At 44.4% G+C, this 18,196-nt stretch overlaps 1 protein-coding gene across 1 annotated transcript in view; it reads right to left on the bottom strand.

Annotated features, from left to right (window-relative positions):
• CDH17 (cadherin 17) overlaps window positions 1-18,196 on the bottom strand; it is a 408,277-nt gene that overhangs the window by 42,300 nt on the left and 347,781 nt on the right. Inside the window, exons 14-15 of the mRNA XM_078687034.1 lie at window positions 10,455-10,585; window positions 6,508-6,747 (exon numbers count right to left, since the gene is read on the bottom strand). Of these exons, the coding sequence (XP_078543160.1) occupies window positions 6,508-6,747; window positions 10,455-10,585 (371 nt within the window). The remainder of the gene's footprint in view (window positions 1-6,507; window positions 6,748-10,454; window positions 10,586-18,196) is intronic.

The raw sequence follows: 18,196 nt of genomic DNA, 5'->3' as shown, positions 1-18,196 counted from the left end.
TGAGTGCTGATTTGGGTTGTCCGCGAACTTTCCCGTGCAGGAGGCACTAAGTGGAGAGTTGGAGGTTTAAATATATATATATATATATATATATATATATATATATATATACACACACACACACACACACACACATATACACACACACACACATACACACATTCACACACTCATTTGCACACTAATGCATGCACTCTGAAGGACTCACTCAGAGACTTATGCACCAAGTGACAGACCCACTCAGATACTCATGCATCTATTCTAATTGATCATTTCCAATCCACTACCCTATTTCTCAGCCTATACATCTATCAATATATCCTCTAGATCCACTCTCATTTATCCCAAACCCCATGCCACTACTATGATCCCCAAAATAACCCTTTCTTGACTCTCTCCTACTCTACCCCTCCTTGTATCATCTGACACCTCTTTCTACTATACCTATCCCACAAAACAAACCTTTCTAAACTCTTCCCTCTGACTCCTCCCCTCCAAAACTCCTTTTTACTCACACAAAAGCCTCCTCCTACTGCTAAGACCTAAAACAAAAACAAAAAAAATCCTTCACTCTTTTGTCCCTCCACTATCCTTTTCAATCAAAATTAACAGACTAACATGTTCACTTCTCAAACTCCATATTCAACTACACTAATTCACCACTAATCCTTTATGGGTTCCGGAGTGGCATGCTTCAACACCCCATCAGGGGTAACAAGTGCTATATGAATGCAAACTTTTCTTCCCCTTTTATCCTTCCGCTATCCTTCTCACTCCAAATAACTGACTAATATCCACCACTGAGATTACTTTCATATTTCACCATACTAATTCACCACTATTCCTTTATGGGCTCCCAGAGTAGCGTGCTTTAAAACCCCATCAGGGGTAACAAGCGCTATATAAACACAAACCTTTTTTTCCACCTCTATCCTTCTGCTATCATTCCAAATCCAAATAACTGATTAACCTATCCACCACTTAAAATGTACATGCCTGTTTCACTATACTAATTCAACACTAACCCTCTATGGGTCCCGGAGTAGGTGCTACTCGCCAAAAAAGTGCTTCGGCGCCTCGTCAGGGGTAGTAAGCGCTATATAAATGCAATTACAATACAACACTCACAGACCCACTCAGATGCTTATGCACTCACTCACAGACCCACTCACATAATCATGCACTGACTCACAAACCCATGCAGGCACTAATGCACCCACTTACAGACCTACTCAGGCACTCATGTACCCACTCACAGACCAACTTATAGACTCATGCACCAACTCACAGACCCACTTACAGACTCACACACCAACTAAGAGACCAATCAGACACTCATGCATCCGCTCATTCAGTCAAAGGCTTCTGTACCCACTCACAGACCCATTCAGACAGTCACACACCCACTCATAGACCCACTCAGATATTTACCCACCCACTCACAGACCTACTCAGTGACTCATGCACCCACTCACAAACCCACTCACACTCATGCACCCACTCACTCACTCTGAGGGCCATGCACACACTCACAGACTTTCTCAGCCATGTACACATCCACTCACAGATGCACTCAGGTACCCACTCATAGACCCCCTCAGATACTCAGGCACCCACTGACAGACCCACTCAGGCACTCATGCACCCACTCACAGACCCACTCAGGCATCCATGCACCCATTCATAGTCCTATTTAGACACTCACAGACCTACTCACCGACAGAGCCAGTCGCAGACCCATTAAGAGACTAACACACACACTCACTGACCAACTCTGATACTTTTGCATCCATACATAGACCGAGACAGCCACTGATGCACCCACTTACAGACCCACTCAGACACTGATGCACCCAGTCACATACTCACTCAAACACTCATGCACCCACTCAGAGACTCATACACCCACTCACACACACCACTCACACATTAATGCACCCACTCACAGACCTATTCATATTCTCATACACCCACCACTAGGCCCTCCCAGACACACACACCCACTCACAGACCTATTAAGAGAGTCACATACCCACTCATAGACCCACACAAACACTCATATAACCATTCACATACCGACTCTGCGACTTGTGCACCCACTCACAGACCCAGTCAGACACTCACGCATCCACTCCCACTCAGACACTGATGCATCCACTCACAGACCAACTCAGACACTCACAGACCCATTCAGAGGCTCATGCACCCACTCACACACATACACACACAAACACACACACACACACACACTCACCCACATGCACCCACTCACAGACCTACTCATATTCTCATGCAACCACTCCCAGACCCATGCAGACACTCACGTATCTACTCACAGACCTACACAGAGAGTTAGGTACCCACTCCTAGACCCACTCAGACACTCATTCACCCACTCACAGATCCACTCAGAGACTCATGCACCCACTCCAAGACCCACTCAGACACTTACACACTTACTCCCAGACCTATTCTGAGACTCATGCACCCACTTGCAGACCCATTCAGAGGTGCACACACCCACCCACAGACCCAGTAAGACACTGATGCAACCAGTCACCAACCTTTTCTGACACTCATGCACCTACTCACAGACCCACTCAGAGATTCATGCACCCACTCATATACCCACTCAGACACAAACACACCTTCTTACAGACCTACTCAGAGTCACGTAGACATTCACAAACCCACTCAGAGGCTCACACTCACAGACCAATCCAGGCACTCATGCACCCACACACAGACCCACTCAGAGACTCATGCATCTACTGTTGCAAGTTGGAATACTATGTGGTATGGCGGGGAGGCCTTACCATGCAATATTCTCACAGTACACAGAGATGATTCTTGGCTTCAACAACAATAATCCTTAGCTCAGTCCTAGCAGTGTGTCAAAGAGTAGTCAGGCATTACCGGAGAAAAATGCGTAATGCATTTTTACAGTACCATTATGGCGCATAAGTAATTAAGATGGCTCAAAAGAAATCCAACAACAATTTATAAAAACAGAGTGTATGCTTATAGAAATATTGGCACTAAAAAGCACTTTGTATCATACCTACAACCAGAGGTGTGGATTTTTAAAGCAGTCAATTACAGTTTAAATGAACCCTTGTTGATAAGGTCATGTGGGTCCTTAGACCAAGTTCCAACAGTTGTTACTTCATTTCCTTGCCCAGGGGGTGCAGAGGTGACTTGGCTGTCCATTGTTACTGAACGGATCTGTGGGAGCTGTCAAACCTGCAGCACTTAACAAACCCACACTTGGTGATGGATTCCTCTCTACCCACCGAAAGTAAAGGCCTTTGGGGTCCTAGGACTTGGGTCCACAGCTGGATTCCTTCTACCTTGCTTGGTGGCTTCGGATGCGGAGGTAGATGGCAGCTGTCAATCACTGGGGCAGGTCGCACCAAAGATGCTTTACCACACACTCAACAACTCCAAATTCCAGATGCAGGAGCACAGCAGTGAGGTTGTTGCCGACGTCAGTCACTGTGATTTGCTCTTGGACTGGAGATGTCACTCAAGGGGTCAGTCACCAGACCGGCGATCACCAAGTCTTGGCTGTGGTAAATGTTGCCCATGGTTACGTCCGAAACTGGGGGTCGACAGGAATGGAGTAGTGGCTTGACACTTGGTGAAAGCTGAGCTACCACTCTGGGCTTTCAGGACATCACTTTTCTTTGGGCTCACACTCGACAGCCCTAGCGTGTCGCAATTCTTGTCATACAGCACATCGCCTATCCTGCAGCTTGCAGGGGACTGGTGCCACAAATCCAAGGGAGTCTGCTTCGGTTGCTGGTGTCCACTGGAATCCCTCTTGCTGGGAGTGATGAGCTTTTGCCACAGACACACGTAAAACACACAGTTCCAATATATGGTCTCTTCAGAGCAATTAAGTGCCTTCTCTTTGCGCTGCAGCAGAGTCCAAAGTCCTGTTGTCAGTGACGGCATCTTCTTTGGGCCTCTTCTCAGATTCAAAATCAGAACTTAGATTCTGGTATCAAGGGAGCCCCCCCAAATCCTAGGTTAGGGAGCTTTAAGGCATGAGGGACAGTAGCCAATGGGTTACTGGTACCTGCGGCTAACGCGCCCCTGAGGCGACAATATCCTGTGGGTGTACATCACCTTTCTACCCAGAGTCCTCTAATTTAAGGTCTTCTAACATGACAGAACCCTTCCTTAGCTGTACAGACCACACTGCCCACCCTAATGGTGTGGCTAGCCTTTTGGAGGTGTGCGCGTCCAGAATAACTGATATTCCCAACTGTAGGGCTGGACAGGGTGGGAAGGGCTTTGTCCTCGAGTGGCGGAAAAGTAATTGCACATCAAGGGTGGTGAAAGCCTTTGAGGCTCACAGCCTTCATGACTGTACACACTAGCCATCCTGGGAGGGAGGGTGGAGGTGTGACCTCCTTCCTGCCAAGACCTTTGTCTCCATCCTGGGGAAGTGCTAGCACATCCCACCAGGAGCGCAGACTCTTGTCTTGGCGTCAAATGGCTCGGGGAAGGATACCAAGGCACTGGATCACTGTATCCTAAGGGGACACCTACTCAGGGTGGCACTCCTGTGCATGCCAGCTCACACTTGACACGAGAATCGTGTTGGGGTGAAAACACATGGTGTTTGACACCAAACACAACACAATTCAGTCATTACATAATGGAGCTGTCTATCTTGAGAATTCTCGTTAGCCAGGCAATGTTACTCTATGAACTGCCAGTCACCTACAGTAAAACCTTGCTTTACAGGGTTAGTGTAGGGATATGTATGTATAAACATATATATCCACACATTTGATATAATGCACTCTACCTCCTGGGCTTAGGAGGACAACCTTAAGAATGACTTACTCACATTAAGGCAGTGGTCTGACTGCAGCACATGGTGTGTGAAGAGTCCATATCAAGCAGGCAGAATGCTCGGGCAGGGCTGCAATGGCAGACCTGCAGACACACTTTTACTTGGGCCAGACAGGGTGGCACAAGCAGTGCTGCAGCCCTAGTGACACATTTACCACCCTTGCCATGGGTACCACTAGTACCCCATACTAGGGACTTATATGGGGGAAAGTACCTTGCCACTTGGGTGTACCCATTCACATCACTTTTAGGGGACAGAGGACGGGCACTGGGGCCTTGTGCTCTATCATAGTCAAAAACCAGCACCTGGCAGTTCTAATTGGGAGGGGGGCGTCTGCACAGAAGCCCAGTTTCTAACACCCACTCAGAAACAGATGCACCCACTCACAAACCTATTTATATTCTCATGCACCCACTCCCAGGCCTACCCTATTTCCCTACAAACCCAACAACCGCTACTATATTTAAAATTACAAATTATACTTTAAAATATAAATTCAAATTATACTGACAAAACTAACACCCAAAATTAATATCTTTACTAATATATGTTAAATTACTTACAAAAATTGTATTTTTCCCAACTGTATTTAAGTAAATTATATTAAATAAAATATCATTTTAAACAATATTATGTATCGAAAAAACAATATTCTTGACCATATTATTGCGTGACACAATATATTTGAACTAACAATATCCTTGACACGGTATCACAGTATTTTTAAAGCTTCCAAAGAGAACAGCTGTCAGTGCCCAATCAAGAAAAGTCATTATGAGCACTGCCCACTGCCAGTCGTCTTGCCACATCACCAACATCTGCTCTAGCTACTCACCATGCCTGCTCCACTTTCCAGTCCCACCCAAGGGTGCACATACACCAGATGGCAACACCCTCAGACTCACTGCGCTATGCTATCCGAATTAGGTCAAGATTCGAACAGTCTTAATTTTAAAAAATTTCAGTAATGGCTTCATTTCAGTTTGTATTCTTATTCCAAACTTTTACATGTGAATAGGGGGACAATATAATCCCATTTTACTGCACATATTCCTTTTTGCACTCATTTATGTTGATCCAGCAATTGGGCATCGCTGCCTAAAAGTGAATAGTACTTTTATGAATGGCATGGCAACAGACAATATTTGTTGACAAGCTGACAACTACAAAATGCTTTATGTTCTCTTCAAACCGGTGGACCAAATGATTGAAACTTGCCATGTCTTTTATAGGGGAGCGGTAAAGTACACTGTAGAAACTTCATCTCCTAATGCCTTTCAAGTCTATAGATCTGCTGACATAAGAACAACCCAGAACCTTTAAAATGCATATTTTCATTGTTAAAAAATGGACACATTTCTACTTATGCTATCAACATGAAATATGTGCCTGCCCACATGAAGGATCTCGACAAGAGAAGACCAAACAGCTCGATCTTGTCTAGAATCGCTGAATATTCAAAGGGACCAGGATAAGTAGAGGTGATCTTGAACTTTTTAAATCATAACAAGGCACACTTAAAGTCAGAACTGGATATGGAAACTCATGTTAACAAACCAGCCATCAAAGTGATGTAAATATAGATGTTTTGCGGCATCAACATGTTTTAGAATCAAAAGTGTCACTGTATGGAAACTTACTGTTAATAGGACTAATTTCCCAGTTGCGCTTTGCTGTTTCATCATCATCAAGGGAGAAAGTAAATCTTGGTCCATTCCTGTACGTATCAGGATCAGTTGCATGCACCACCACGCTTTCTTGGTTTGTAATGGGGTGGCAGAAGAATGCTTCTGGGTGATCACTTGCCAGCCGCGGGGCATTATCATTGACATCATCCAGGGTTATGAAAAGCGGTACCTCAGATTTCATGGCTGAATTACCTTTGAGTAGAAATAGGCTGTGTTACCACCGTTTTGATGGAAGAGAACATCACACATAGCTTCAATAGTTATCTTTATATTTGTTTTATGAGCCCAGCATGTAAGATCACTCTAACCAAACACCATCACTACACACTAATTTTCACATGAATACTTCAGTACTTATGTAATGTCACAAAATAGCAGGAATTTGGAGTTTTATGCTTTCAGATGTTGTTGGTTCACATGTGTTCTTTTAGAGAGGAAACTAAAAATGGTGGCTGTTTATAATGTTTACAACCCTGAGCTCATTGCTTAATTGTATGTTACATTGGCAAGATCTATTGGAACAGTTACCTCTTCACCATGGTGGCAGTCACCAAAATAAAATTTAGCAATAGAAAGGTTTGCAAAATGAAATAATATACCCTATGTGCTTTGACGTGAAAAGTCAGATGCAAATTTCTAGATTCAATTACTCTTGACAAAATAGAGTGGCCAAAACCTTTTAATTTCCATTGTCCTGCCCCAGCATGGCCAGTTTTTGAAAGATGCAATATTTCTACATTTTCTTGCTTTTTTCCTCTGTCCAAACAAATATTCTACTACGAACATCAAACGGATTACTTAAGAGTACCACAAATAATCAATATGAAAATTCCCCCATGCTAATAACTCAAAGGAGTTGCTCTGATTTTGATATGGGACATGCACTAATGCACAATAAGAATTTACCCATGCAATTGGGAGTTAATGGTAGTACAGGCATGACTGTTATCAACCACTGTGCATGTATCTTTGAGAGAGCACCACTTCTTCCTCTGCAGTGGATAGCCTACAGACAGTACCTTCCAAAATTGTTGCTTGACTGTGGGACATGAGCCTCACAATTACAAATGTTAAACTCCCCCTTTGATCGCGAACAGTTGTCAATAGCACAGGAAGCTGCATTTTTAACCTCATAATAAGAGTGTACCAGTTCCTGTTTGGAACAATAATGCTTCAGTAGGTTCTTAAATACTAGTCTGCCCTGAGAGTGACTATGTCTCCCAGTGCATGGCCAACATCCACAAGGAAGCAAAACCCTGAATCCAAACAAACTGTGCTGTGGCACATCAACAAACCAACATCAATGGCACTTTAACAATTCTTCCTCTCTTTCTGGTTTCGCATAGCTTTCTGGACTTTTTGTATATTTCACAAGTCATTTTTCATATCTAATCTGAGGTTTCAGTAGCTAAAATGGTCTCTCATTGTATTATGGTCATTGTGAGAGTGGTCTCTTTAATGAACAGGTCATATCATTATTACTAAATATTTGATTAGCAGGACATCGAGTGCCTTCATCAGGATATGCTCTTCATAGATATTGATATTTATACCTGTATTTCAGAGCTTCATGTTTAGTGCTGAGCCAATCATGCTACTTAAAAGTTATCATAGATCATACAAAACTCCAAAGCACTCTCCAGCATACATGGAGTTTGCAGATATAATGTCCAGACACTATGCACTTCTTACCAAACACAGTTTCTTGTTTATGTTAACGCATATATAAAAATGTGGTTGATCAATAAAAGTGAATAACATATGGTTAATTCCTATTGTAATCTCAAGAACAGCCAATATGTGTTTTGTCACCTCATGACTTTTTCAAGGCTCGAGAACAAATGGTAAAGATAATAAGATCCAATCTGTCATCCACAGCATGTTGCAATAAGAGTTTTTGTTGAAATAGTCGTAGTAAAAGACCAAAGAGCCGCGTCTAGTTATAGAATTCTAATTGATGATATCCAGTCAAAGATAAAGTTAAAACATGTTTAATAAAGTACACACATAAGTATTAGATCTCGCAAGGTCATACCCGTCTTAGTCATACTTAATAGGCAAGTTCCCAAATAGTAGGGATAACATGAATTCATCAAACAAAACTGTCTGTGAAATACCGTAGATAGTTATGCTAATAAGGAGTCCATAGTAAGCTCCAATCCCCGTCTTGTAGGGCGCCGAGAATCTGCTCAGCTCTGTCTTCTTGCATGTGAACTTGCACTTCTTGATAATCTCACAAGTATAGATATTGTTGAGCAGCAGCACTAGTTAGACCACAACCCATCTACGTGAGGGTTTAAAAGGCTGAAACATGTCGACCACCTACCATAACTAACCGCGGTCATATGCTTTCCCCGCCAGTGCCCTGTTTTTAATCCTGGCATAGGGACATTAGTATAAGGGATATTATGTACTCTAGAGCTCGTTTTAATTGCACACCTTTTTTTTCTTTACGCTGCTTTCCCCACTGACCTCGAGCTCATCGTTTTGGGATTTAGTATACCCCCTTTCCTCACAAAACATCCCTGAGCTCCTCCCTCTCAGTTAGGGTGCTGTAGCCCTTGCTGTGACTAGGCATCACGGTACAATGAGAATCCCAATGAGGAAGCATGACAGCTTTTGGTGGGTGAGGAATTTCGTCCTTTTAAAATGGATACACAATCCAGATAGGTCACCCTTTGTGACAATTTGTCTTTCTTAGACTCGAGGGTTCTTTGTTTGTAATAAATATATAGGTTGGGGAGCTAACCCTCGCAGGTCTCTACATCTCCTCAGACCCCACACTAGCTTCTCTTTTGTGGATTATGGCACATCACTCTTGCCTTTCAGTGCTGTCTTAAGAATTGAAAATACAGTTATGCTAATCTCTCTGTGGTTGGATACTGGTTTTAGCTCATAACATCTTGTATTTTAAGCAAATCAATCTCTGCAGCCTATTTCTACTTTGCCTCCCACGTTTAAATGTTTTTCCAATGGCGATGCCAATGAGGATTATAACGCCATGTTTTGTATGTCACAGAAATCAAACATTGGAAATTATTATATACTCCACAGCCAGCACAAACAGCCAGCGATGGCACGTTCCAGCATTAAAAGCTATAACCACCTCTTCCTCTTCTTCTCCTTCGCACTGCCCTATCTGAATTCCCTCCCCATTCCTCAAAGTCATCATCAACTTTCTGTCCCACTCCTTCCATTGGTCTTCAGATTTGTTAACTAGATCTTCGTGTCAGACCCTCTAAGCCCCGCCCGCATCTGCATCCTACAAGTCTGACAGCTCAGTCAGGAGCAATGGTGCTACTTCCTCCAAGTTCACCATAGAAGCTACAATGACTGGAAACAGTGTCAGCATGTATACCTTCTAAAGGCCTGCAGCATTGAGCTGCAGTTAAAGTAGCAACAACATGGACTTGTAACAGCAGCACCCTTGACCATGCCTTGGCATGTGAAAATGAGATAACCAGCTATGTGCAGCTTTCACTTTCCGCTTAACCACTCAGAACACTTTTCTACCCTGCTGCTCAACATCTAAAGAGTAGAGAAATCATCACATGTACCCTCTTCGTTCTCTCTTCTCTCATCTAACTCCTTCTTTTGTATCTTGCTCCATCCTAAATAAACATACAGCTCTCACATATTGTCCTTTTAAGTGTTCATTTTAACCATGAAAGAAATGATGTGACATGAGGATCAAGGATTGTTTTGATAGAAGAACAGACTAGCAAATTTTTCTTTCTCTCTCGTTTTAAGGGAATACGTTTAATCCAACATCCTTATAGGACCTGATCTGTAGAGCTCAGAGACCAAGGGATATAGTCCATGCTCTGTACCTCGGGTTCCATCTAAAGATTGACTGGCAATTGATAGTTTTCAAGAGTATAATTAATTGTAGCACTTACCCTTTTCAGTCGCAACCACTCTTACTGTATAACTGGCCTCTTGTTCACGGTCTAAGTTGCCAGCAGCAAATATTTCCCCACTTTCTGGATCAATCCTCAGCCAGTTCCTCTTGTCATCTACTATTGAATACCTGCAAGAAAGACATATAGAAAAAAGGTCAATCCAAAACATTAATGTTGACATTGAAACTTTGTGCGGTTTTTCTGTTTGTATACGTGCCTTAAAATCTCAAGTTTCATATATTTTTTTATGTTTTTGTTCTTTTTTGCTTAGTTAATTCAGGGCATTTCAGATTATAGTTGTCTGTATACGAGAGAAAGTGAAGGGTGAGTGCAGAAAGCCAACAGGATACCTAAACCTGACAGATTCCTGCAAGGCAAAAACTGACTGTGACACTCTTAGGAGTTCCTCACATGTTTGACCCCATGTGAGACCCATACTCTAAATTTAATGTGAATCCATGCCTTATTACACAGGAAAGAATAAAAACTATCAGGGAAATTATCACCACCGACTTGACCTCCACTGAAAATCCCCCTACTATCATTACTTAACATTCAATCATCAGAAATGAATGCTCCAAGATCATAAATAAACACACCACGTTAGGTCCATCAGGTACTACGTAGGTAGCCTCCCTGCCAAGTTCAGAGAAGCTAGGGACCACCCTTTTGCACAGACCTGGTATTCATGATCAATGCTTTGTTATGTTATGTCCTGCAGACTGAGCAGATGTGAGTTTCGCCACACTTAGGGACCAGTGGGACTACTCAAAAAGCCAGCCCTTCAGCTTCTTGTGGAATTGAAGAAGTGAGTAAGAGGCTCTTATGTGTAGCAGGAGGTTGTTCCACACTTTAGGAGCAATGTGGGAGAAGGCTAAACTGCCATATCTGGTTTTCCGTATGTTTGGAATTTATGCAAGTAGGAGTCCGGATGAGCTGAGGTTTCTGAAAGGTTTGTGAAAGCAGATGTGATGGATGAAGTATGCTCAGCCAGTGTCAGTGGCATAACAAAGATTGAGGGGGACCCCTGCAAAGTACACGGAGGGGCCCCCTGCTCTGGATTTAATCTGGAGCTCTCAGGCCTGAGTTCTGTGCTGAGGGGGACCCCTGCAGCTCAGGCCCCCCACACCGTGGGGGCTGCAGAGGCCTGTGTTACGCCCCTGGCTAGAATCAAGAACAGCGAGCACTTGAATAACTATTTGTGGGGTCTTGACTTAGACGTCTGACCAGACTGAGAGTCCAAGGATAGGCAGGCAATCTATGATAGTGACAGCTTTGACTGAGTGTGAGATGGTCAGCCTCGCCCGGTAAAGGTCTAAAGCTTCCTTATGTAGGGTGCCAACTGTGGTGCAGATTATGCCTGCCTCCCAGTCTGTGTGTGTGAAACCAGTGGCGTTGTCTACGCCCCCTCGTCTGCCCCTCCTCACAGGATACGTGGGGGTGATGTTGACACAATTTGTCATAATTATGTATGAGGTTGTTCTGTCTGCAGCTCTGCAGACAAATGGTTTTAAAAGCATTAAAATAGGGAAACCCATAATGGATAGGATACCAAGCCAGTCAAAGCAAAAGGGACCCAAACAGTGAACAGATGAAATAAAGACTGCACAGGAGGCGTAGCTTCGATTGGTGCAGCAGGTGCAGTGGCGCTGGGACCCAGAGGCCTGAGGTACTCACTGAACCCTGTTTCTGGCTGTATTTTATCATTCAAATTCCATTGGGTGACCCACTTCCTTCCTTGCACTAGAGCCCACAATATGCTATTGAGAGTGTGAGAGAGAGGGCTGGAAGGAAGAGTGAGACGAAGAATATATGAAGAGAAGAAAGAAACTGTGACAAGAAGGAAGGGCCAAAAGGATGAAAAGATTAATGCAAGGGTAAAAGGATTGGTGGATGAAAGGTAAAACAGTGCATTGGTGGCTGGAATCAAGAATGACTGGAATGATGAAAGGTTGGATTAATGTGTGGATGGATGAATGGATGTTTGAACAAAAGGGTGAATTGATAAAAGGAGTCTGAAATTATGCATGGGTGAAAAAGAGGGGATTATGGATGGGGAAAAAAGATGGATGAATGGCTGGAAGTGTGACTGGAAGGTTAGAATAATGGATGAAAGTACATGCGAAAGGGAGTATAGACAGAAAGGTAAAGGAAGGATGGATGGAAGCATGAAGAGATGAATGGGTGGAAGCATAAACAGAAGGATGGATGGAAGCATGAAGAGATAGATGGAGGATGGATGGATGAAAGTGTGAAGAGATACATAGATAGAAGTATGGAAGTATGAAGAGATAGATGGAGGATGAATGGGTGAATGAAAGTGTGAAGAGATGGATAGATAGATAGATTGAAGTATAAAAGTATGAAGAGATAGATGGATGAATGAATGAAGGCTTTAAGGATGGAAAGATAAATGGACAGAAGACGGGACCTAATTTCAAGTGTCTTGGGCTTCTCTCTTTGCTCACCCGATGGCATTTGAAGAATGGATCACAGTGTGGGATGTTTTAATATTCTGCCTATTCCCTTGTGTGAAACACTGCCCTTTCCAAAGCACTACTGCAGCGCTCTTGCTCTCAGTGTAGAGGTTGCACAGAGTTACCGCCTACGTGTGCAGCCGGAGGCTTCCCAGTCATGGTCTGCCTTCTATAGTGAGCATGTCGGCTTTGCTCCAGTAAGTGTAGGAAATAGCATTAGATCCGGCAACATCAGAATTATGATGTAGTCTTCTGTGGTAAAGTGGCAGGTAATCTCGAAACTTGCATTCCTTGAATAATGCTCTGAAGTAGACATCCGGCAGCAGAGGCTTCACATAAACACAATAAAATGAACAATTCAAGCATTACATGGACCTAATTTCCTTTACCCCAGTGATGCACTGTGTGATCTTGGGTCAATTCATCCCGCTTTGTCTGAATCAATGTAATGCAAATTGGGAGCAATGCATAAACATGTTTTCAGATGTGGTAGCGCTGGCTCAAATCAACCTCAGAAGTAGAGATGGCTCAGAACATGCATTGAATGTGGGGCAGCAAACGGGGTCTCTTATATGACAACCCGGAGGGCACTGATGATACGCAGCTCAGTCAGAACACCTTAATAGGTGAAGACACATTGAGGGCACACCTGCCACTTGGCCGGGTCATCCCGATGGCCCATCCCCTGGTGGACAACCCTTGTCACTGAACCACAACATACAACCTCAAATGAGGCCTTCGCAAGCGCTGACTGACTGCCAAAGGTGGGGGTGCTCTGTGGTGCCCGGGGTGGGGGTGTGCTGCTGTCATGTCTGGGTGTCGGCACATCTTTAAAAACAGCTCGAAATATTCTTTGCCTTGCTGTCTGTGCTGTGTGTCTAATCTGTTAAGAGCTTTGGACTTTCGCCAGGTGTGCTGACAACATACTGCATACGTGGAAGTATAGTAATGCTATAGATTTGCACATTAGACAAGCTTACATGCCTATTTGTAGCATATATGAACGATCGCGTTCGTGACCTAGAGACACTTGCACGACTGTACAGATCTATGGACTCAAATTTATGAATGTACATGTGTGCAAGGGAAAACTTGCTTGACCGTACAGAAGGGGAGAATACACAGTTGTGCTACTGTGCGAGGGAAGCTTGTAGGACTATAAATGTATTCTACTTAAGAATGCACAGTTGGGTATGTATGTGGACAACGCTTCCACGCCTATACATACATGTGCAAGAAGCTTTAACTAAATGTACAAATCTGTTTAACAGTTTTATCACATGTTTATGTTCTTCTCAGAGAAGCTTGCTTGGTTGCACAATGCACATGTATGTGAGAGAAGCCTGAAGATTATAACCGTATCTGTGCAAGAAGTATTTGCAAGCGTCCTTGTGTGACAAACGCTTATACACTGTACAAGTAGGAGCAAGACACATCTGCACATGTATGTCGCTGTGCAGGAAGCTGGCATTGCTATAAATGTAAATGGACAAACATTACATTGGGTAATAGAACATCGTGTAATTTTACTGCGCTTAGAGAAGGACATTGTTATATGAAGCACTATGCAAAAATTCCAAGTAATCATTATATATGAGAGGAGAATACAGGACGTCAGATGTATATATGAAAGAAGTGTGCCAACTCTGGGTATGTAGCGGTCGACCTCGAAGCTGGGGAATAGGTTCGAGCCTTGGCAGCAGTGATGCTCAACATCCTGTGATTCTGGGCAAATCACTTAGGGCCAGATGTAGGAAGGCCTTTACCGGTCGGTAACGGCCGAAAATCGGTATTTTCGGCCGTTACCGACCGGTATTTAGCTTTCGGCATGTAGGAGATCGAAAATCATCCGAATCGGTAAATTTACCGAATCGGTAAAGTTACCGAATCGGTAAAATACCGAATCGGAAATATTACAGAATCAGTAAATTTACCGAATCGCAAAGGTTTGCGAATCGTTAAATTTACCGATTCGGTAATATTTACCGAATTGGTAAAGTTACCGAATCGGTAAATTACCGAATCGGTAAATAGGAAGTGGTAAAATGGATATTGAGATGTAGGGAAGCTCTGAAATACCGAATTTGCTTGAAATTCGGTATTTAAGAGTCGGTATTTACCATGGATTGGAATCAGGTGGTAAACAGGTGCAACCTATAAAAATGGACCCAAAATGCAATTCTTCTTGCACAATGGCGGCATTTTATGTGATTGCAAGACGGCTAAGGCTACAGGAGGAAGGGGAGAGGGAATGGCAGAGAGAGGAGCAGGTCTACAGACAGAGGATAACCCTGTTCATGCTCACAGAGGCAGAGATACTCCAGAGGTACAGGTTGGCCCCAGACACCATCACTGACCTCATCAGGGACCTCCACCCACTGTTGGATCACACTACCCCAAGGGCACACGCTATTCCTCACCATGTGCAGGTGCTGTGCAGCCTACACCTGCTTGCCTCTGGGAGCTATCAGAGTGTGGTTGCTGCGGTAGGTGGGGTGACCCAGAGCAGCCTGTCAAGGTTTTTCCACAAATTCCTTGACGCAATGTTACAGAGGATGGAGCATTACATATCATTTCCTGCAACCCATGCTGAACTGGTCCAAGCAAAATCACACTTCTACCAGATGGCACGTTTCCCCAATATCATCGGCTGCATTGATGTCACGCACATTCCTATTTGTCCGCCAGCTGCCACAGAATACATCTACAGGAATAGGAAGTCCACCCACACCATCAATGTGCAGGTGATCTGCAATGCAAAGTTCGCCATTACTGACCTTGTGGCAAAATTCCCTTGGAGTACCCATGACTCCTATATATTTCAAAACAGTGGCATCTATGCACGGCTGACTGCAGGTGAATTTGGTGAAGGATACCTCCTAGGTAAGACACAGTTGTGCGACCCCTATAAGACCTATTGCAATAAGCAGTACAAGTATGCATGTGAATAAATCATGCCCATTTTCTTTTAGGAGACAGTGCATATGCCCTCCGCTCCTTCATACTCACCCCCTACCTCAACCCCTCAACACCCAGCCAAAGGAGATATAACCGGGCACACGCAATGTTGTTGAGAGAACATTTGGCATCTGGAAAAGCAGGTTCAGGTGCTTGCACAAGAGTGGAGGTGCAAGGCAGTATACCCCCATCACCTGCTGTAAGATCATTGCTGCCTGTGCTATGTTGCACAATCTCGCTGTAAAGAGGGGTACTGAGGTGGAATTGTCAGACTATGAGGATCATGACGACGACAGTGCTGTGCCTGAAACACAACCTGCTGGAGTGTCAACACCAAGTGATGGCAGATACAGACGTGAGGAAATAACACGCAACTATTTCTGAGTGAGTGATGACACTGAAACCTATATTGAAAGCACAAGCTTTTGTTTAATTTTGTATATTTCCAGGTATGTCAAAGAACAAAAGTGCAACAGTAAGCATTTCACAGCAATGCTCACAGTGAGCAAACACACACACACAGGTGTTGAATCCACCCACCATAGTTGTATATTGGCACTAGGCAGGTTTAAATGGCACGAATGTGCAACTTTTACTTTTTGAACCATGATTAGAATGTCCAATGGCAGTAGGCCATATTATCAACTGTTCATTTACAGCCACGCTTTGCACTAGCAGGTGTTTGTGGCTCAACCTGTTCACTGGGCGTTTGGCCTGTAGCCTCACCCTGTCGCCTGCTGCTCCTCCTTGTCTCTACGACATGGGGGCTTGCCGTGCTGCTCCTACTGGTGCTACCTTCAGTGTCCGGCACATCAATGGCAGCAGTTTGTGCACTCTGGGCATTGAGTAGAGCCTCCAGCGCACCGGTCATTCCGGCTATGCCCCTAGTGAGCTGATTGCTGTTATTAGTCAGGACTTCCTGACTATTCATGCTACGTCTGCGTAGCAGGGATGTGGCTGTTGCCAGGCGGTGTATGGATTTCTCAGTTCTCTCTGCACGCTGCTTGTCCCTGCGCCTTGAAGTAATTTCAGAGTCCAGTTTTGTGCACAGTTGCTGTATGCCTGTTGCCATGCTCCTGTTCACTTCCACCAGCTCTTTTATGCTCTTGCCAATTTCCTGCATGTTGATGTTGAGGTTTCGCATTTGTCTTTGACAGGCCATGATGCCCTTGCCCTGCATCCTCTGAATCCTGACCATGGATCCCTCCAGGCCTTGGAAGACACTGGACCCCTCCCCACGTGCATCTACACTCCTTCCTTGTACTGTGCGCCTTCTAGTGGTACTTGGTACAGGCTCTTTGCTGGGCTGCAGTGTGACAAAGATGGCAGCTCCAGCCAAGTTGTGTGAGTCTTCACCCACCATTTCACCAGCAGCTGTCTCCATTTCCAGCAGTGGGGAAACAACATGCCTCCTGCTAGGGTGTGCAGCAGGTGTTTCTACCTCCAGGGATGCTGGCATTTCAGGTGATTAAAGCAGTAGTGGGGACTGTGTTGGTATTGGGGAGGCCGGCATTTCCTCACTGACGTCAGGTTCTTGGGAAGGTGCCTGCCCACTCGGAACACCTGTGTCCTGTGAAGCACTGGGACCTGGCTCATGACTGTCATCCCTCTCGGGTGCCTTGCCTTCTGCCTCCTCAGACTGCCTTCTGGATGTGTGACCTGTGGACATATGAGCACATATCAGCTGGGTGCAAATGTCTCACTGCCACTACAATTAAACATATGTAATTGCACTTAGTACATGCTGCCTGCCCTTCATTATGTATGCATTCATTTGCCTAACTTGGTGGTTACACTGCTGTGTGACATGCTCTTTCATTAACTGACTACGTGTACCATGATGCATTGCTACAGTTTGGCACAGACACCCTGGGACTGGGGTAACTTAGCTGCAAGGGGTGAGGGATGGATGAGGGTGTGAGGGGGGATTGCTGTGCATGCATCTTACCTTTTTTTGATGCAGCTTTCGCCGAACTGTCCACTTCTCCCAGTCCATGGACACTTTCATGCTCCAGGGTTGTGGCTACCATCTCCTCCAGGTCGGTGAGGGGGGGGTGCAGTGTTCTTTCCACCACCTGTTTGGGAGGCCTGTTTGTGGTGGTCAGCCAATTTCTTTTTTGTGAGGCTCCTTAGGTCATAGAACCTCTTTTTTAAATCTTCAGTGACTCTGGTGGTCACTCCCACTGCATTTACTTTCTTCAGGATTTCCAGCCAAATCTTCCTTTTTGCTGATTCTGGAACTGTTAAGGACTGCTTCCCAAAAAGTCTGTGGTGAACCTTAACCACCTCCTCAACAAGGACCTG

This window comes from Lissotriton helveticus, chromosome 4_1 (assembly GCF_964261635.1).
Source record: "Lissotriton helveticus chromosome 4_1, aLisHel1.1, whole genome shotgun sequence".
In the NCBI taxonomy this organism is placed as follows: Eukaryota; Metazoa; Chordata; class Amphibia; order Caudata; family Salamandridae; genus Lissotriton; species Lissotriton helveticus.
This window is presented reverse-complemented; position numbering and strand designations above follow the sequence as displayed.